This window comes from Callorhinus ursinus, unplaced genomic scaffold, assembly GCF_003265705.2.
Source record: "Callorhinus ursinus isolate GAN/ISIS: 27379988/994484 unplaced genomic scaffold, GSC_fseal_2.0 scaffold5, whole genome shotgun sequence".
Taxonomy (NCBI): Eukaryota; Metazoa; Chordata; class Mammalia; order Carnivora; family Otariidae; genus Callorhinus; species Callorhinus ursinus.
This window is the reverse complement of record NW_027397067.1, coordinates 45580362-45603366: the sequence shown is the minus strand read 5'-3', so window position 1 is coordinate 45603366 and position 23005 is coordinate 45580362. Positions and strand designations below refer to the sequence as shown.

The 23005-nt window shown below is 36.8% G+C and overlaps 1 protein-coding gene across 12 annotated transcripts in view; it reads right to left on the bottom strand.

Moving 5' to 3' along the window:
• The window catches only part of VPS13B (vacuolar protein sorting 13 homolog B), a 746502-nt gene that overhangs the window by 569182 nt on the left and 154315 nt on the right, over nt 1-23005 (bottom strand). Inside the window, exon 18 of one of the 12 annotated variants that reach the window (XM_073893025.1) lies at nt 15858-15902. The exons of the other annotated variants lie outside the window; for them this stretch is intronic. Coding sequence (XP_073749126.1) covers nt 15874-15902 — 29 coding nt within the window. The 3' untranslated portion in view covers nt 15858-15873. Of the gene's footprint in view, nt 1-15857; nt 15903-23005 lie in introns of those variants that run through there. 12 annotated transcript variants of the gene reach the window in all.

Here is a 23005-nt window from a genome sequence, read left to right as displayed (position 1 = left end):
AAGTCCAAATGACCAACAGACACATGAAAAAGTATCTCAACATTGCTCGGCATCAGGGAAATCCTAATCAAAACCTCAATGAGATACCACCTTACACCAGTCACAATGGCTAAAATTAACAAGTCAGGAAACAACAGATGTTGGCGGGGATGCGGAGAAAGGGGAACCCTCCTACACTGTTGGTGGGAATGCAAGCTGGTGCAGCCACTCTGGAAAACATTATGGAGGTTCCTCAAAAAGTTGAAAATAGAGCTACCATACGACCCAGCCATTGCACTACTGGGTATTTACCCCAAAGATACAAATGTAGGGATCTGAACGGGTATGTGCCACCCGATGTTTACAGCAGCAATGTCCACGATAGCCAAACTATGGAAAGAGCCAAGATTTCCATCAACAGATGAATGGATAAAGAAGATGTGCTACATACATACAATGGAATATTATGCAGCCATCAAAAGGAATGAAATCTTGCCATTTGCAACGACGTGGATGGAACTGGAGGGTATTATGCTTAGCGAAATAAGTCAATCAGAGGGGCTCCTGGGTGGCTCAGTCGTTAAGCATCTGCCTTCAGCTCAGGCCATGGTCCCAGGGTCCTGGGATCGAGTCCCACATCAGGCTCCCTGCTTGGCAGGAAGCCTGCTTCTCCCTCTCCCACTGCCCCCTGCTTGTGTTCCCTCTCTCACTTTGTCTCTCTCTGTCAAATAAATAAATAAAATCTTTTAAAAATAAATAAATAATTTTTAAAAAAAGAAATAAGTCAATCAGAGACAGACATGTATCATATGATCTCACCGATATGAGGAATTCTTAATCTCAGAAAACAAACTGAGGGTTGCTGGAGTGGTGGGGGTGGGAGGGATGGGGTGGCTGGGTGACAGACATTGGGGAGGGTATGTGCTATGGTGAGCGCTGTGAATTGTGTAAGACTGTTGAATCACAGACCTGTACCTCTGAAACAAATAATAAATTATATGTTTAAAAAAAAAAAGAAGAGAGCAGGAAGGGAAAAATGAAGGGGGAGGGAATCAAATGGGGAGATGAACTGATGAGAGACTATGGACTCTGAGAAACAAACTGAGGGTTCTAGAGGGGAGGGGGTAGGGGGAGGGGTCAGCCTGGTGACGGGTATTAAAGAGGGCACATACTGAATGGAGCACTGGGTGTTATACACAAACAATGAATCATGGAACACTTCATCAAAAACTAATGATGTAATGTATGGTGATAACATAATAAAATAATAATAATAAAATATATATATATATATACTAGCCTTAGAAAATTTTTAGAATAAAGTGTAATATTTTGATGTTAAAAATCCTTTCTTCTAAAATTACCCAACATTCTGTATACTAGGGCAATTGATAAATATGTTAGGCACATAGAAGGAAAAAAAAATAGCATACTATTTAGCCGTGGCCAAAGCCAAATATCATCATAATAAAATACATTTCTGGAACATAAGAGTAAATATAAATTCTAATAAAAAAGTAACTATTGTTATAAATTTTTATTAAGCATTTTAAGAGCTGACTTAATTTGACAGTATATACACATTCTCTCACCTTCTGTCAGCTGTTATTTCTGTAGTCTCTACACATTTGCAATACTCAATATAGGCTCAATTTCAAATGAAGTAGATAGGGGAATAAGACATTTTTTGGCTAACATTGATGATGCTGATGTTTCCACCAAGTTATTAAGGTTTCCTTCCTCTCTAATAATAATTAGTTTAAAACCTCCATAGTAAGGGTTATAAAGTATTCTTGTTAAAAGTCCTTAATTTTGACTGAGAAAATAGGATGTGTACTAGATATCTTATTTTCTCTAACACTTCCTCCTTTTCATATACTATATTTTTTTCATTATTATATTTGAATCAAGGATCTTCTTAGATATTACTGATTGTCATTTTGGGTTCTCTCTCCTCAGTCCTTCTGATTTCTGCCTTTAATTCAACTTTATAAGATATAAAGAATTCCCAAAAAGGAATTCATATATTATCTTTATAGACTTATTGCTAAAAAAATTAAATAACATGAAAATGAAGACAACTATGAACCTCTTTACCTTATCACTGAAACTTTCAAATATTATTTTTCTGCATAAAATTAAGTTTCACAACGATTTGTCCTTGTATAATAAATATTTATACTTCAAGTCACTGACAGAATTTCAACACATAAAATCTATGAGAAAATGCTCATTCTTAATTATATAGAGAATACTCACCTGTAATTGAAAGTGAAAATTGGGACATTAATAATAAATCTAAGTGACACGCCTCATTTATTTTACTGATGTTGTTAGGCTATTATATATGATGATAAGTATTTTTACATACAAATTCAAGAATGCCAGGAATGACACTGAAGTAGCTCTTCTGCTGTTCAGTCTTTCAAAGGCTGAAACCAGAGCTAAAGCCAAAGAGCAGATTTTAGATCAATACCCAAACTGAATCTGTACTTGCATATTCATAAAGCAATAATCACATTTAAGGTAACAGTAAAAACAGCAACAATGTTCATTTCTAGAACAGTCATGATATGCCAGACATTCCATATTATTTCACTTACTTCTCACTATAGGCTTGCTTATAAAGCAATACCACTGGTCTTCCTCATTCTACAGAGAAGGAAACTGAGTCTTCAAGAGATCTGCCTAAGTCACATGATTAATAAATGGTTATGCTAGTATTAAACAAGGCTCAAACTAGCAATGACAAGACACTTGACAAAACTGAACTTAATTTTCAGTAAACAATATAAGCCTTAAGTAAGAGTCACAGATAACTAAAATCATTCTCAATTAGGCAAGTCACTGGAAGGGTGGAGAGGGAGTCCTAAAAATTCCTATGGGAGAAAGGCAAACTTCTGATCCCAAGAAAAATAAGAGCAGCTCTGGAAGCCAGCAATGGGCAGGTTTCTGCTATATGCAAGAAACCTGGGATCTTTAAATTCTGTCCTGTACTACACCAGAGAGCCGTATGGATCCAGTGAGGGACTAGTTAAACTGTAAAAATTAGCAACACATTCTCATGAAGAGTTTCAAATGCCTAAATAAAATTTCTACAAAGAAGTTTACTTGCCTTTTTTAGAGTTAAGGCCAAAAAAATAAACAAGTTCTATACAGTCAACTAAAAATTAAAATATGGTTCTTGTAATTGAATAGTTACTTAAAAACAAAAGAAATTAATGAGTTACTATTGAAATATGGAAAATGGGTAAAACAAACTGATAATGGACTTGATGTGGACCTGTGTGTACATGTATCTTTTCTGTAGATGTTATACTATTGCCAACAATGTAGAATTCTCCAAGTGACTACACAGTATGTTTTTAAGTCAGAAGTCAAGACATATTTGCATTATGACTATTGAATGCGGGATCTGATAAGCAGGAGTAAACTTTCAAACCATAAGTCAAATTGTCTCACTCCTTTGGTTAAAATCTTCCTGTGATCTCTCACTGCAATGGAATAAATTCTGAAGTCCTTACTGTGGTTTGCAAGGCTTTGGTGACTCCCACCAAATTCTCTAGTGGCTCCCACCAAATTCTCTGGCCTCATCTCCTACCCACCCTCTTCTCCCGTCAAAGTGGCCTCCTTTCTTTTTCTTTTAAAGATTTTATTTATTTATTTATTTATCTATCTGACAGAGAGAGACACAGTGAGAGAGGGAACACAAGCAGGGGGAGTGGGAGAGGGAGAAGCAGGCTTCCCGCTGAGCAAGGAGCCCGACGTGGGGCTTGATCTTTCTCTCCATTTTGCCAAGCTGTTGCACAGAACAGAGGCCCTATGCTGGATGTCCTTGCCTGAAGTACCCTTCCACCAGATCTTTGCCCTACATGAGAATAGGGACATACCTGCTTTGCTTACATCATCCATGCCCAGCACTACTCCTAGCACAGAGTAAGTATCTGATGATATTTACTGACTAAATTAATGAATGATGATCATCCCAAGTGCCCCATAGATCAATTTTCAACAAAGGACACATTGCCCAGCTGCAAGGAGTGTGGTTAGCTGAGAGCCTCCAGGTATTAGCTTCATTAATGTTTGCCTCAGCTTTCCAGTCCAAGACATACTCCTCCCAGGAAGTCCACAGCCAACACCTGAGAAATGGTGGAAGAGCCTCGTCATTCCCACTCAATGCAGGACTCCTCCAACCTTTTTCCAAAGGTCGCTGTTGGGTTGGTAGGGACTTGATCAAGTCAGCATCACAACGTGACGATTGCTCCTGACCAATCCTCACCGCACTCTTTTCTTTTCACAGGTGTTCCTCCCCAGTAAACATTTAGCAATCCTAACTCCATCTCAGTGTCTGCTTCCTGAAGAACCCAACCAGCAGTGTCCCCATTTCAAAAATCACTCATGCCTATAAATTAAATGTTATTTTTAACAATGCACAGAACTTTCATATCAAGCATCTGATGAAATAGTTACCACAACCCTCATTCTTCACTACATTCTCTCTCACACACACACACACACACACACACACACACACTGTGTCTCTTCTCTCTCTCTCTCTCTTTCCCTCCCTCCCTCCCTTCAACTCCTAACAAAACCACAGGGCATTTAGCAGATTGTTACTTTATTTACATATAATTCTTAATTCAAATGTTATCTCCTCTAGGAAGCCTTCAAATATAAACAACTGCTCTTTTTTTTTGGCTCCCTTTTGAACATCTAGCAGTACCTACCACACTATTTTTATGTGCTTCTATGTCTGTTTCCCTGTTAGGGATGGAGTTCCTTCAATATACACCTGCCTCATCCTAATAACCCCCCACCTGATAAGGCAAGTGGTTCAAGTGAGATAGTCCATAAATTTCTTGGATGAAGAAAGAAAATGAACTTTTTAAAAAAAAACTTTTAAAAGCATATAATTTTTACAGTTTTATCTGTAAGGTTAAATAACTATAGTCAGCACATTTAAATCCCAAACTAAAAATAAAGTAACTTTATTCTTCTTAGTGAATAAACTTCATTCTACTTTTGAGAGGCAGTTACTAATGTTAAAATTTAAGGCTACTATTCAATTTAGAGGCCTATTCATTTTGAGCTATTTAGAACACTTCCTTACAAATAATATATTAGTTACCAAGGAAAAATGAAGCACTGCTTTTTACAACTCATTAAATTTCTTTTCAACTTCATATAACCTGTCAGTTCTCAATTACACCCTCCTGGGACAACATCAGGCCAAACATTCCTAGCATTTGAGCATAAAATAAAACTAAACCACGAAAAACGCACACACACAAAAGAATAAAGTGTCTACTAAAAAAGCATTTTATGAATTAGAAATTTTGATTTTGAGAATTGTTTAACACCAATGGTTAAGCCATGCTAATTTTTTTTTTTAATTCAGGGAGTTAAAATGAGCAAACAGCATTACTCCTACACATAGTAATCACAGAATAGGTGAACAATTTTTAAATCCTAGTATTTTAAAGGAAGGCTAAGCCTCCCATAGGAAATAAAAGTGGAAATGAGTCCAAGGGAGAAAATGGCTTGGTTCCACACCCTTAAAATTGCCTACAGCAATGATTCAAAAAATAAAATAAGCCCCCAGAGTCTGGGTCAGCAGCATAGTGTTACAACTTAAGCATTGGGTCATCAGTGGCAATGGTAGGCTGATTAAGGGCTGAGGTAATATATTTACTTACTGTAGTAAGGAACTGTGTAACAGTACTGCCAACAGTACAAAGAGTTCTTGTGTGGATATCGTGTACAAAGAAATACTATAGCCATCTGCCTATATTTTAATATTGAAATATGAAACATACCAGAATAGTTTAAGAAATAAACACAGATAAACTATATTATAAACACTAATAGTTCAACTTGTTAAAAAAAATAAAATTGAACTTCTCTAACAATCTATTAATTATATTTTTCAAGAAAAAACCTTCCATTTTTATTACTCATTAAAATCTGATCCTAATTGAAATAACCTTCCTCTAACAGGGATAAAAGCAAAAATACAATGGGAATATGGAAAAAGGCAATTTTTCAAGTAATAAAGCCACTCTCAAATACAAAGTTTGTTAAACTTATGGCATTAAATTTAACACTGATTTGTCTGCATATTAACAGGCAAGTCCAATTAGTGGAATAAACGTGTATGAATTACATTATGTATATTTCTATTCAAAGCTCTTGGTAAACCTATTTTGCAATTATCCAAGAAAAGAATCAGAGAGAAGAGTCTATTATTTGTGTTCCCAGCACCTGGCACAAAGATGGGCATACCATGTTTGTGACATAATATACATTTACTAGATGCAAAAATTAATGAAAATCCCAAGGTCAGTTTTTTAAGGATACATTTCTTTAAACAGTGGAAGTGTTAACAGTACCAATAATTTTGATTTCTGAAAGTCACTATAAGTACCCTATAACATATATTTTGAGCAAGACTGATACTAAGAATCATTATACAAAAGATGATGTCCAAGAATCATAAAAAGTGTCCCTACCTTGATTCAATATTTCTTAGGATATTTTTGCAGGAAAATAACTTTTAAAAATACTAACATGGATGAAAATGCAAAATGCTTTACCTAATAAACAACTATCAATCACCTAAATTCCAGGTGTTAATGAATCCCTGAAAAATTAACTCAGTGGAATACTATTTAATAGTTCAATTTAAAAACATTTTTGAAGCATAGACTATATATCTGGCATCATGGTAGATGGCATACTCTGGGAATGTAAAAGAAGTACACCTAACTCAAACCATGAGTTTGAGTTATGTATATGAAGCTTCAGTTAAGTCTTAAAGAAAAAGAAATAGTTAAGCAGACAAGAGGAGGAAACGATTATGAGGGTAGGAAAAGTGTTCCAGGCGGATGCAACACAATGCAACAATAAAGAAGGATGAGAGATTATGTGTGCTTGGGCAGCCAGTATTTCAAAACAGCTAAAGGAAAAGGCTTGAAGAACTTTTCCAGAGATGAGTCTGAGTGATCGTGAAAAGGCCCTGTACTGACTTGCAACGAAGTTCAAATTTTATCTTTAAGACAAATGGGAAACCACTGAAGGGACATAATCAGAATTCCATTTTATAAAGACCACAGACTGCAACAGAAAGAAAGAACTGGAAAAGAACAAGAAAGGACTGGGAGATCACTTGGTAAGATACCAGTTGAAAATAAGACATGGTAACACAAAGTAGAGGTCAGAGGTCAGATTTTATTTTTTTTAGAAACCATTTTTTTTTATTTTTAAATTGAAATTCAACTTAGTTAACATATAGTGTATTATTAGTTTCAGGGGTAGAATTCAGTGATTCATCAGCTGCATATAACACCTAGTGCTCATTACATCAAGTGCCCTCCTTAATGTCCATCACCCAGTTACCCCATCCTCCCACCCAACTCCCCTCCAGCAACCCCGTTTGTTCCCTCTGATTAAGAGTCTCTTATGGTTTGCCTCTCTCTCTGTTTTTGTCTTATTTTATTTTCCTTTCCCTTCCCCTATGTTCATCTGTTCTGTTTCTTAAATTCCATACATGAGTGAAATCATATGGTATTTGTCTTTCTCTGACTTATTTCCCTTACCATTATACTCTCTAATTCCACCCATGTCATTGCAAATGGCAAGATTTCATTCTTTTTGATGGCTGAGTAATATTCCATAGTGTGTGTGTGTGTGTGTGTGTGTGTGTGTTTATATATATACACACACCACATCTTCCTTATCCATTCATCTGTTGATGGACATCTGGGCCCTTTCCATATTTTGGCTATCGTGGACATTGCTGCTTTAAACACTGGGGTGTAGGTGCCCCTTCGAATCACTATGTTTGTATCCTTCGGATAAAAAGAGGTCAGATTTAAGAGGAAGAACTGACAGAACATGATGACTTCTAAGTTTTTTGCACAAGACAACAGGTTAATAATAGTGGTACCATTAGTTACCATGAGAGAGGAAGAGTTAAATTTCATCTTGAATATTAGTGAGTTTTAGATACTTTAGCACATGCAAATGAATTTCTCAGTTTCAGGAAGATCTGGACTAGAGAATTCAATAAAGCAGTTGTCAGTGTATTAGTGGTAACTGGAGCCACACAGAAGGAAGAGCTTAGTCCAAGTACTTCGTCAAAGTATAAAAGACAAAGGAGAAGAGCCCACACATCAAGAATAGAGTTGTGTGTGTGTCAAATATGAAGTCAACGAAGATAAAAACTACAAAATATACACTGGGTTCAGCATCAAAACTAAGCAGAAAAGCAACATGTATATCATTCTAAGTTATTTCTCTGTGAAGGAAAAAAGGAAGATAAATGAGAAGTTGAGGGGGACTTAGAATCTAAGTAAATTTTCTTTGCATGCTTTTTCACAATGGGAGAGACCAAAGTATATGACCACCAAAAAGAAAAAAAAAATTTAATGTAATGTTATAAAAGAAAAACATAACATAAAATGGTATATACATAATATAGAACGATGTAAAACTTTATGTATAAGGACACGGATTAGAAAGGAAGATGGAAAATTAAAAACTCCTGTTATACTTGTGGTATTTTTTCCTCTTATGATTTCCTTTAATGGATGTTGTCCTATGCTTTCACAATTTAAAAATGAGTAAAAAGAGAATAACCACTATACATGTCCTCACCGAACTCCGTCATAATTAAAATAATTAAAGATGTATAGCCTTATGATTAATAATCTAATGAAAAATATATTCATGATTCAATCCTAATTTTCTAATAATCATCTAACCTAATCCTAAAATGTGCATACTTTAAAGTGATCTGGTTGTTTCAAAACATCCCAGGTCTATAAGACTTCCATGTCTCACTAAACTTGGAAAATATGAGGCAAATGACATATTAACTTGAACAATCATAAAAATGCTTAGAAAGTAAAAGGCTCATTTGATGAAAAAAACTTAGAAATGTTTCCATATGTTTCTATGAAGTATTCTTTCCCCAGTAAATGAACACATTCAAGATTTTGTTTCTGGCTTTGTTTCAGAAAAAAAAAAACCCATCTGCATAGTACGGCACTTACAAGTACATCTCAGTCATGCAATAGTAATGTCACAGCTCATATATCAAATAAAAATCACATTCAAGCCCACACAACCTCACAGACCCAAAATCTTCCTTTCTATTAAGAGTATTCCTGAGAGAGCATCCACTGCACCTCACTGATGATGTCACAGAACTTTTGTTAGAGAAGTTAAATCCTAAAACTAAAATATCAAACAGTTTGGAGTACAGTTGTGAATGACATAAAAAGCCAACTTCCTCTAGGTATAAATTATGAATATTTCCTTTTTTACAAAAACAGGTGCCAAAGTGGTGAAAAAGAAAACATTAACTATACCTCACCATAGTGATTTTTTAAATAAAGCATATTTCATTATATTAAAGACATGATAAAATAATAATGCTTCATGTAATACTTAGAGAAACTGTGACACAGTTTGAATCCATGTCTATTTAATCCCATATATATGTGTGTGGAAATATATTCATTATATGTTAGAAGTACTCAATTATCTAGAGCAGTTATCACAAATTTCATGTAGTTGTGTAACCAACATTATTGCTACACTATCTGTGTACATTTGTGCTATTATTTAACTAATGAAGTAAAAATGCAGCAGTACTACACAGTGGCTAAGAGCTTGGACACTGTCAAAACACATGTACTGATATTACGGCTCTGCCACCTACTAGATCTATAACCAAGAACAAAACTGTTCATCTCTCTGGGCTTCAGTTTCTCATCTGTACAATGGGCAGAATAATGGTACCTTCCTCTCAAAACTGTTGTGAGGATTAAATGACCCAATAGATATCAAGTACTTAGAAGAGTGCATCCACATGATAAGCCAGTAATTAGCTAACACAATTTTTTTCTTTAAATTTACTCCAATTTTTTACTTGTACTTTATGATAAATTTATTTCACAAGCAAACTCTTATTCCATTATCTTAAACAATAATATCTGAAATCAAAGTATAATATGTGGGATATATTTTTTCTCAATACACAGTAAAATAATTTTTACAATTAAAAACAAAGTTTACAACATACTACTTAAAATCATCTCCAATATCAAAAGTGGTATTGCAACAAAATGAACACTTAATAATTATGTAAGAGCCACCTTTTGAAATACACATTTAAAAACTATGTGCCTCAAAAAAATTTTTTTGAAATCCATTCAAAGGAAATGGAGACATGTAAGTAACTAACATCCTATGATAAATACATTGCTGGATGTTACAAGAAAAATAAACAGTGCTTTCTGTAAGGAAAGGGCATTAGAAAACAAAAAATGCAATGCCATTCAATGAGTAACTATCACCCAATTCAAGTTTCAGGGATTTAAAAATTCCACTGGTTCTCGGGCACCTGGGTGGCTCAGTTGGTTAATCGTGGGACTCTTGATTTCAGCTCAGGTCGTGATCTTAGAGTGGTGAAATAGAGCCCCGTGCTCAGCAGGGAGTCTGCTTGAGATTCTCTCACTCTCTCCCTCTCCCTCGGCCCCTTCCTCTCCCCCCTTCTCGCATGTGTGCTCACTCTCTCTCTCTAAATAAGTCTTAAAAAAAAATCCCACTGGGGATGCCTGGGTGGCTCAGTCGGTTAAGCGGCTGCCTTCAGCTCAGGTCATGATCCCAGGGTCCTGGGATTGAGCCCCGCATCGGGCTCTCTGCTCAGCGGGAAGCCTGCTTCTTCCTCTACCCCTCCCCCTGCTTGTGTGTATTCTCTCTCTGACAAATAAATAAAAATCTTTTTTTAAAAATCCCATTGGTTCTTCTATTAAACAAAATTCCTCTTAGTTTCAGTTCCTTTCCTTTATTGACTTAAAAAATCCTGTTACCTTTCATAAAATGAAATAATGGAGCATATATTTTACTGTTACTGTCAATAAAATTAATAACACTAGCCACCAATTATTAAGCCAGGCACTGTGATGAATGCAATTTATCACTACAAACATAAAATATGTATTATTATCCATATTTTACAATGAAGAAGCTCAAAGAATCTAAGCAACATGCCTAAGGATCCCACAATTAGTAAATGGCAATGGGGAGGAGGGGGTAATCTGCGAAAAAAATTTAAACCATAAGATCCGGACTATACTAGACAGCCAAGACCACCTTCAAAGTGGTCATAAGCTAACAGCATCACTGTTTCATTGATCAAAACATTTTTGGTACTCCTCACAACTACATTTATGGTCTACAAGTCATTCTTCTGAACTGTCCCAATGATGACAAACTTTGATCATTTTAGGGATAAATATGAATATTTGAATGAAATACCATATAGAACAGTAAAGTGACACTGGATCTCAACAGATCTTTATATTCTAATACATAGCATGAATTTAGGCACATACACAAAATTACATTTTGTTTCTCTCTGTGACACTCAATCTTTAAAAGAAATGTGTATTTAACACTAAGGTATTAATTTCTCACATATCTGCTAAATTGGCTACAAAAACTTTTTCAAGTAATTTTAAAAATTTTTAAATTTTAAATTTTTAAAATCTGTGAACATAGCAATGTCTACAGAATGGAATATCCTGGCCAAAAGAATTACTTAGAAAAGCAAGAGTCATTTGGATACATAAGTTTTGATTGCAGTATAAAAGGATAAGCTTCAAAGACATATTCTTTAGAGAATAACCATTAAAGAGTCTTTCTGGCTTTAAAAGCTAATATTTTTCTCATTTTAGATTTTTCTTCATTTTTATCTTCAAATAGCTTATATGAAACTTGCTCATTATTTTTCAAAATATTTTCTAATGTGTGATCAGCAATACTGCTCAAAATTCTGACTAGTAAAGAATAAAATTAGGAAGTTTCTCAGTTCTTCTGGTGCATCTTTGGATTTGGAATCAATCCAAAATCATGTTAGCTCTTTTACCAATGTACTGATTCATGTTCAAGCTACAGATTCATATTCCCTAGGTGTCCAATATAACCTATAACTTTTCTTTTTTGTCCCAATTAAATCTTACTAATTTTATTACTTTAATCCAAAGCACATTTTTAATCTTTTATACTTCTTCTCGGCCTTAGAGATTCACTTTATATGAATAACTTTAATTTAGAAATAACACCTAGTTTAATGTGCGTATATTTTTCATTCTTTCCATCAATGACAACAATATAAATAAATAAAAATGAGTCTAGGTGAAATACCAATTAATAGATCTCTGGTGAAGATTCCAAACCATCAGTTATTATACTTTGTATAGGACTCGTATTGGACAGAAACAGAAATCCAACTAGTTTAAACAAAACGCTGGGATTAACTGGCTTATAGAATACAAAGAAAGATTGAAAACTCAGTGATAATAAAAGATCAGCCCTCAAAACCATTGGTACCAGAGTCTCAAATGACTCCAGCACTCTATTTCCTTATCACTTTGGGTCACCTTCTCTGCAGACCTGATTTCTCACCATAGCAAGACACAAACAATGATAATTCCTAATCCCTACATTCTATGTCTTCTGCCAATAGAAAAAAAACTAACCTCATTTTTTCTGATTCCACGTTCAAAAATCCCAGGCAATGATTCTGACTGGCCCAATTTGGGACTTGTGGACTTTTAACTTACAGGTAGGCACCATTACTGACTCAGCATGGGTAAAGTACCTACCCTTAGTCAACCAGAAATAGCAAACTAAAAGAGCATACCAGGCTTGGCCAGAACATTTTGGATTTATGTGAAAAAGGAACAGCTACCCCCAAGGGGAACCTTAACCTCCACTCCACCTCTTGAAGCAAAGCCATAGGCTTAATGGGGCATTTGATACATGAAGGTTCCCTAAAATGCCAGATTCAGTAAGGGTTCAACTAAACAGAAACATAATGGTGTCCACTGTGCTACTACAGCTATTCAACCTCAGCTCCCGCAATGTGTGAACCAGCTCAATGAGCAGAATTCAAAGCCATTCACATAATTCTGCCTAATGGTACCTTGATAAATCTTGTTTTAATTTACTGACCCTTCAGTTGTTGTCACTGGCCTAGCTGTTTGGTCTGCCACTGGAAAACTACAAACTGGCAGACTAAAGGCTAAAAATTAGGTATCACAAAGTTTAGAAGAAAGACAGTATAGGGGCACCTGGGTAGCTCAGTTGGTTTAAAGCATCTGCCTTCAGCTCAGGTCATGATCTCAAGATGCTGGGATCGAGCCCCTCATCCAGCTCCCTGCTCAGCAAGGAATCTGCCTCTCCCTCTGCAGCCCCCTCCTGACTCATGCTTGCTCTCTCTCTCTCGCTCTCAAATAAATAAAATCTTTAACAAAAAAAAAAGAAGAAAGATGGTATAGGAAAAAAATTACAGCTGATCAAACCATCTGTGAATCTTCTGATGCCCACAGTAGAGGCCCTTTCTCTGAGACCAACTTGATTCAACCAGTACCACCCAGACTGCCCATCACTGTTGCCCAGACCCATCACTGCATCAGACATGGCAAAACTTTCACCACCACAGACTGCACAGAAAGTAAAGGACTTTGTTTCCAATGCAGAGGTTACCACAGTATGGTCGACTCATGAATACCCAAAGTCAACAATTTATAATGTGGTGGCGAAGGCCACATTGCGCTAAGCACTGCCACCCCATCCACATCTATTGTATTTCTCCCAAACTCATTACTTCAGACCTTTAACCCCTAACTCCCATTCAGTCTGATCAGCTACCTCTGGTCACACCAATTTAGCATTCAAAATTAAGCTGCTACATATTTTTTGGCTTTTAGGACCATTTACCAGCTAACAGTGGTATGCCTTCTCTTCTAAAGGTCACAAAACAGGTCAAAAGTTAGAATATTTGATGGACACTCTGTGCTCCCTACCTAATCCACAGACATCTAGTATTATCAAGCATGGGTACGGCCTCCTGATAAATCAACTGAAGATTTCTGACTCTACCTTCCTCACCTTCTTTTGGTCCACATAATTAAGTAGATATTATAAGGTGTAATATTGTTTTAAGAAGGATGCAGAAAAGACGTAACAATAGCAAGCCTAAGGCTGCTATCCCTATAAAGGCCCATTTGGAAAGCTGGGCCTTCACTGGGAGCATGTAGGAACTTGCCCTGCCTCCATTCTCTAATTGATAAGAATGGTTTACCGTGCTTAGTCTTTTGTACAGAAAATGCGGTTTATCCTGAACACCTGCTTTTGGAGCATGCTCAGGTGTACCCCTCACAGGAACATGTATGGATTTCTCCTGTGTTTTTTCCCTTTTGATTTGACATGTACTCTTACTACCTTGCTGTAATAAATCTTAACCATGAGTATAACTATATGCTGAGTCCTCTGAGTTCTTCTGGAGAATCTCCAAATATAGGGGTCTTGGAAACACCAGATACAAAAAATCCACACAGCAATTCTATTTTAACAATTTTTCACAGCTAACTTATACTCTTTTCTTACAATTATCTCCCATACTTTAATTATGGGAGATAATTATATTTAATTTTATTTTGTTGACTTTGCTCACTCACTAAAAAGGAAAGATCTCCTAGCTCCCATCCACTATACTACAGATGGTGTCAGAGGTAGGGGGAAGAGAGGGAGTAATCTTAGGAACTGGTAGAATTTGTGAACTATTTCCATTCTGAATACTCATCAAAAAAAAAAAAAAAAAGCAGACATACAAAACACTTATCTGCAGACATTCTCCAAAGCAAATACTAGTTGCTGAGGATATAACAGGAGAGTAAATGACATGTGGTACCTGTCCTCATGGAACGTATTTTCTACTTAAAAATCCTCTGAGGAACTGACATTTGAGCAGGACTCTGGAGAATAAGCTAATACATATTAAGTAAGTAAAACAGAGGGAGAAGAGCAATGCAGCAAGTTGGGATATCTTGAGAGAAGCACAGCTCTTTTGAGAAGCTGAAAGGTTAATGGAATACAGGGCCAGATTTGAGTCTTTATCCTACAATTAACAGAAAGGCAAGAAAGGAGTGCTAGGATCACATCTGAATTTTTCAAAGCTCACTCCAGTACATGTTAGACAATGGATCAGAAGAGGAAAACGAAATGATGAAGTGACCTCGAGTGTCAGAGATAAAGATGGAGAGAAATGGATGTATTATAAAAGTACTTAGAAAATAAATCTGACAATACTTGGTGACTGATATACTCTGGGTAAATGATTAAGCCCAAGTAGTGAGCAATATTTGCCAAGTACTGATCTAGACAATAGAGGAAAATGTAAAAGTTGAGATGAGTGATCAGAGCAGACACCTGTCCAATAAGAAACAATGAAGTAAGTATCCCAGGAAGCAAATGTAATGTAATCTATAATTACCTTAATAAAAGGGAGGGGGGGCAGCCAGCAGGTAGATGCCTTCAAATAGGTCTCATAACAGTTAAAGGGGAGTACCACATCCAGAGGGTTCTAAGTAAGAAAAAGCCTCCAGAATCTACGGCAGTCTGAAAGGGTAAATTTATAACTTTAGTATCTGTTTTTGTTTCTGTTTTAAGATTCTGAGAAAGAGAGAGAGAGGAGATTCTGCTCCTCCCACATGAGTGGTGGGAGGAGCAGAGGGAGAGGGAGTGCAGAGCCAGACACAGGGCTTGATCTCACAACCCTGAGATCATGACCTGAGCTGAATCAAGGGTTGGAAGCTCAACTGCCTGATCCCAGGCTCCCATGACCTTGGTCTTTGATGAGACAGGAATGTAGCTCAGTAGAACAAACAGACATCTAGTAACTCAAATGGCAGGTAAACATGACAACTTGGCCAACTCAAGTAGAAATTCAATCAATAAGAGTTAAAGCACATAGTCAAAGGAGAATTAACTGCAAAGGTGAGTCGATACTCACCTGACTGTGTATTCCTCATATCTCCCTCAGATTAGGGATAGTATCAAACTCAAGGCTGAAAAAAAATGGAGAGATCAAGTGTTCTAGGTATAATTAAGAGTAAGGTAGGTGTGGAATATCAAGTAGGCTCTTAAAGTGAAGAATTACTAAAAAGTGACTACTTCTTATGGGGAAAAGATCTACAAAAGCAGGTGAATCAGATAGGGAAAATAATGAGGTCCACTTTCCAATTTACAACTAATATTAACCTAATATCACATGAAATTTTCAAATGTCTCTCATAGTCAATTAAATTTTAATAAAACATAATAAAGCTGGGGCGCCTGGGTGGCTCAGTCAGTTAAGCATCTGCCTTCGGCTCAGGTCATGAACTCAGGGTCCTGGAATTGAGCCCTGCACTGGGCTCCCTGTTCAGCGGAAAGTCTGCTTCTCCCTCTCCCTCTGCCTTTGCCCCTCCCCCCGCTCTTGATCGAGCACGCTCTTTCCAAATAAATAAAATCTTTAAAAATAAAAAAAACAGAATAAAACTGTTTCTAATTATAAAAATTTATTGTCAGAGGACTTTTGTTTAGCAAAGGCAAAAGAAATGTGAAAAGCAAGGTATGTGAGATTTCACTCAGTCAGAGGTGAGGAATGAGGCTGCAGAGGGCCCAGGTCCTAAAGGGCTATACCAGGAGTGTTTTGTTTTGTTTTTTAAAGATTGTATTTATTTATTTGACAGAGAGAGAGTGAGAGCAAAAACACAAGCGGGGGAGTGGGAGAAGGAGAAGCAGGTTTCCCGTGGAGCAGGGAGCCCAGTGTGGAGCTCTATCCCAGGACCCTGGGATCCCATGACCTGAGCCAAAGGCAGATGCTTAACAACTGAGCCACCCAGGCGCCCCCTTGGAGTGTTTTAAGTTTATCCTGAGGGCAATGAAAAGTCAATGACAATTCTTGAATAAAAGAGTGATGGAGTCACTCTGGCCTTCTGGGTGCAGTGTTTACAAAGGGTGAGCCCACAGGTGCTTGAGGAGACACAGGAAGGGAAGGGTAGTTAAATCCAGTCCTGGCAGGAACAAGAGATGAAGGGCTTCAGAGGAAGGCAGGGAAGAGAGCATGAAGCCACCTCCTCAGGAGTCTTCCAACCACAAACCACTGAACTGACCCCAGCCCCAATCCCACCATCAGGATTTGCCATGGTCTTGTCAAGAAGGCCCTCAGGACACAATGCCAGTTACTCAATCTGCTCAGTGTCTTATTGAACAAATGCCCTAACACATGACTCATCAGGGCCTTCAAGCACAGTCATTCCCATATCCTGAGATTCAGAATCCAGAGGTTTATCTATCTGATTTCACTGTTTCCATGCCATTCCTTCTTGAATATGCCCAAACATTAAAATTTAAGTATTTTTTCCACACAGGCAGACACACATACACTTCTGCCTCAGGCCGTCATGCTAACTGAAATGCTTCCCCTTAGCGATCTGTGTCCACATGTACGTTTAAGGCTTTGGGCATCCACAGCTACTCCATCCATCCATCATCCATCCATTCATCCATCCTCAACAAGACAGCAAGTTCTGACCAGTCAGGCCCCAGGGTTCACAGCAAGGTTCTCCAACTCATTCAAAAAACTGAAGAGGAGGGAACACTACGAAACTCATTTACAAAGACAGCATTACATCCTGATACAAACAAAGCCAGATAAGGACATCACAAGAAAACTAAGAGCCAATATCCCAAATAAAAATAGATGCAAATATTCTCAATTATGTAGTAGCAAATCAAATTCAACAGTACATTAAAAGGATCATTCACAATGATTAAGTGAGTTTTATCCCTGGAATGCAGGGATGATTCAAAATATGCAATTCAATAAATGTGACACATAATAATGCAATGAAAGAAAAAAATGTAATAATCTCAATCGACACAGAAAAAGCATTTGACAAAATTCAACATCTGTTCATGAAAAACTCTCAACAAATTAGGTATAGTACAGAAGAAATGTACCTTAACATAATATAGGCCTTAAATGACACACCCACAGCTAACATCATACTCAATGATGAAATAAGACAAAGGTGCCCACTCTCACCACTCCCATTCAAAATAGTCCTGGAAGGCCCAGCCTGAGCAATTAGGCAAAAGAAAGAAAGAAACAAAAGCCATCAGAACTGGACAGGAAGAAGTAAAACGGTCTATTTCCAGATGACATGATATTACATAGGTTAGTTAGAAGCTAGCTAGCCATGAGCAGTGGAAGTCCCAAGTCCTCGAGGGGAGAAAGATAAAGTAAGCAGTTAGTTAGACATGAGCTGGAGGCAAGGATGGTGATAAATAGCTTTTACATTAGAAGCCCAAGGGCACGATATCATGACCTTGTGGCTTAAAAGACCCTAGGGCTAAGAGACCAAGAGCCACAGGTGCAGAGCATGCGCTCTCCTCTTCCACCTCTGCCCCAAGGTAATGCCTAGACTCATTATAATGCAAGTGCTTTAAAGTTATAGCCCCCATCCAAGCACTAACCAGGCCCGACCCTGCTTAGCTTCCGAGATCAGACGAGATCAGACGAGATCGGGCACATTCAGGGTGGCACCAATGGGAAAAGAAAGGCTGCCATGACAGGTCTGGTACAAACCTTGTAGGGTCAAAAAATCCCATGGCAAACCTGTGGGAGGAGTCCCCCAAATGACTGGAAGCAGGCTCCATTAGAAACCATTCCATCCATGATGCAAGACCCCTGGTCCCATAAGAAAGAACCCCTGTAGCCTCAGGGCAGTTGCCACCTCTTGTTCCACTGGCTCTCCCACCTTAAGAGTGTACCGTTGCTCTAATAAAGCTGCTTTCTGCTTTCACTTTGGGCACTGATCTCTAATTCTCTGTGCAGTGCCAAGAGACTGAAACACAACACTTTTCTCACTGACATATACAGAAAATCCTAAAGACTCCACCAAAAAGACTAATAGATTTAATCAATGAATTCAGTAAAGTTGCAAGAAATTAACATACAAAAATAAACTGCGAGTCTATACATTAATGACAAATTACCTAAAAAATAATCAATCCCATTTACAATAGCACCAAAAATAAAATACAAATGGATTTTACCAAGGAAGAGAAAGATCTGTACAATGAAAGCTGTAAGACAGTGACAAAAGAAATAGAAGAGAAAAATAAATGGAAAGATACCCCATGTTCATGGATTGGAAAAATTAATAATATTGTTAAAATGTCCATACTATGTGAAGCCATCCATAGATTCAATGTAATCCCTAGGAAAATTCTAATGACTTTTTTTAACAGAAATAGAAAAACTATCCTAAAATTTAGATGGAACCAAAAAAGACTGTGAATAGCAAAAACAATCCTAAGAAAGAAGAATAAAGACAGAAGTATCATACTTCCTGATTTCAAGCCATGTTATAAAGCTATAGTAATTAAAACATTATGGTATTGCCATAAGAACATATATATGGACCAATGGAACAGAATTGATCCCAGAAATAAACCCATGCATATACAGTCAACTAGTATTTGGCAAGGGAACCATAAATACTCATAAATACTCCTAAGATAGTCTCTTCAATAAATGATAGTTAGGAAAATTGGATATTCACAGGTAAAAGAATGAAATGTGACCCCTATCTTACATCACTTATAAAAATTAACTCAAAATAGATTAAAAACTTAAATTTAAGACCTGAAACCATAAAACTTATAGAAGAAAACATACAATATAAAAAGCTCTTTGACATGGTCTTGGCAACAATTTTTTGGATATGACACTTAAAACACAAGCAACAAAATCAAAAATAAATGAGTAGAATTATATATACTAAAAAGCTTCTGCCCAGCAAAGGAAATGATCAACAAAATGAAAAGGCAATCTACAGAATGGGAGAAAATACTGCAAATCATTTGTCTGATTTATCTCATTATCAGGAGTTAATATCCAAAATATATAAAGAACTCCTACAACTTAATAGGAGAGAAACAAATAAATCCAATTAAAAAACAGACAAAAGAACCTGAATATTTTCCAAAGAAGACATTCAAATGGCCAACAAGTACATTGAAAGGTGCTGAACATCACTAATCTTTAAGGAAATGCAAATCAAAACAGCAAAAATATCACCTCACACCTGTTAGAATGGCTTTCATCAAAAAGAACTGATAAATGCTGGCAAGGATGTGGAGAAAAGGGAACCCTTGTGCACTGTTCTTGGGATTATAAATTGGTACATCCACTATGGAAAGCAGTATGGAGATTCCCCCCCAAAATTAAAAATAGAACGACCATATGATCTAGAGATTCTGAATATATATCCAAAGGAAAAGAAATCACCATGTAAAGAGATATCTACACTCTCATGTTCACTCAGCATTATTTACAATAGCTAAGACATGGGACCAGCCTAAGTGGTATTCAACAACAAATCAATGGATAAAGAAAATAGTGTGTGTGTGTGTGTGTGTGTGTGTGTGTGTGTGTGTGTGTGTATACAATGTAATATTATTGAGCCATAAAAGAAGGGAAATCCTGCCATTTACAACATGGATGAACCTTGAGGGCATTATGCTAAGTGAAAGAAGTCAGAGAAAGACAAATATTATTTCATATCCTTTATATGTGATATCTAAAAAATTTATAGAAAAAGAGAACAGATTTGTGGTTATCAGAGGTGGAGGATGGGGTGCTGGGTAACCAGATGGTGGTAGTCAAAAGGTACAAACTTCCAGTTGTAATGTATAACATGATGATTATAGTTAATACTGCATGGTATATTTGAAAGTTGCTGAGAGTAGTTCCTAAAAGCGCTCATCACAAGGAAAAAAAACGTGTGTGTGGGGGTGGGTGTGTGTGTATGAGGCGATGGATGCTAACTAAACTAAATGAGGTAATCATTTCACAATACAGGTTAAGTCATTATGCTGTACACATTAAACTTATATAGTGCTGTATATCCACTATATTTTAATGAAACTGAAAGAAACAAAATAAATAAGGGGGGGAAATCACCATACTAGTTTAGTAACGAAAAGTACCATCGTTTCATATAATCTGAATTCTTTTTTTCAAGATTTTATTGAAATTCAAGTTAGTTCGCATATAGTATATTAGTTTCAGGGGTAAAATTTAGTGATTCATCACTTACATATAACACCCAGTGCTCATTACATCAAGTGCCCTCCTTAATGCCCATCACTCAATTATACCATCTCCCCATCCATGTCCCCTCCGCAAACCTGTTTGTTCCCTATAGTTAAGAGTCTCTTACAGTCTGCCTCCCTGTCTTTATTTTTCCTTCCCTTCCACTATGTCCATTTTTTTTCTTAAATTCCACATATGAGTGAAATCATATGATATTTGTCTTTCTCTGACTTAATTCCCTTACCATTATACTCTCTAGTTCCATCTACCTCATTGCAAATGGCAAGACTTCATTCTTTTTGACGGGGCTGAGTAATATTCCGTTGTGTATATACAACCTATCTTCTTTATCCATTCATCTGTCAATGGACACTTGAGCTCTTTCCATGTTTTGGTTACTGTGGATAATGCTGCTATAAACACTGGAGTGCGTGTGCCCCTTTGAATCACTATTTTTGTATCCTTTGGATAAATACCTAGTAGTGAAATCTTGCCCGTTAGGATATCTCTACAGGGCGCCTGGGTGGCTCAGTTGGTTAAGCGACTGCCTTCAGCTCAGGTCATGATCCTGGAGTCCTGAGATCAAGTCCCACATCGGGCTCCCTGCTCAGCAGGGAATCTGCTTCTCTCTCTGACCCTCACCCCTCTCATTCTCCCTTTCTCTGTCATTCTCTCCCTCTGAAAAATAAATAAAAAATAAATAAACTTTTCATGGCAAAGTTAGTCCTTTTTGCATCTGTTAACTAAAGATAGTCACAAGTGGCAGCCCCACCTTACAGCCAAAACAACAAGGATGAGAAGAAAGAATCAATGGGCTTATGGAAAATAAAGATGACTGCTGGTAGCCTCCTACAACTAAGTACCAACTCCTATCCCGTAGTCACCGGCCATCTGAGACAGTTCTCATATGTACCGTTAATTTTGTAGTCCAAAGAACACCATAACAATAAGAAAGACAAGCAAGCATTTATTTTTTAAGCCCTTATAACATGTAAGTTTATTGTTTAACTGCCAGGTATTCAACTTTCTAACACAGTTTCAGGAAAACTCTAACATAAGGTCACTGAATGTAAGTGTATAATGTATGCACACACAAGCACTGCAAAAGCAATTTGAGATCTGATCCAGTGAAATCCAGTGGTGGCCAACACTAAGAATAACGTAGAGTGCTACAGAAGTATACTCCAACAGAACACAGCTCAATGGAAGGGGAGTCTCAGAATACTAGGGTCAATAAAAGATTTCTATGACAGAGAATTAGAAGAGAGGCACAGAGAACTTCTAGTGTAAAATAAGCTACTCTGTTCTGCTCATAAGATAGGGAATGCTGATTCCCAGGACATAAATGTACAAGTGAGGCTAAATAAACAGGATTCTGGTAGAGCATTCATCTGCCCTCCTCTCTTTATTCACTTAAACACAAAACAAGCCCAAACTGATTTATTACTCAGATTGTACTCACATGCAGAAAATAATTAGTACATTCTTAATTCTTTAAACTGTACTCACAGAAAAATTATGGGGTTCTTCCTTTCTTAATAAATTATCACATACACTGTAACTTTCAATACTTGAACATGAACTCAAGTGAAATGGAATCTTTAAATTCAACATTCATATCAATCAAAATTCATATGGGGCACTTTAAAACTCACAAAATTCACAAATGCGAAGTCTTTTTACCCTAATTTAAGTATCAAGAAGTCTTACTGGTTATCTCTTAATGCAAACCTAACTCAACACTTTTTTAAGACATGGATAAATTAATAGTCCATGCCCTATTGGAAAGAAAATTTTACAACTCAAAATAATATTTCAGAATGTATTGGAGGTGTTTTGTAGATGTGGGGAAATAAGCAGTTTGCAAACAGAGGAATAGAAAAAGCATATCACTATACCACATTTTTTTTCTAAATGGTTAAAGAACTATTCAACAACTCCAAAACCCTTTTTATATGCACACCTGGGAAGAATACCATATCCGTAACTTTGCTCGGAGTTACACTGATGTGGTTTTAGACC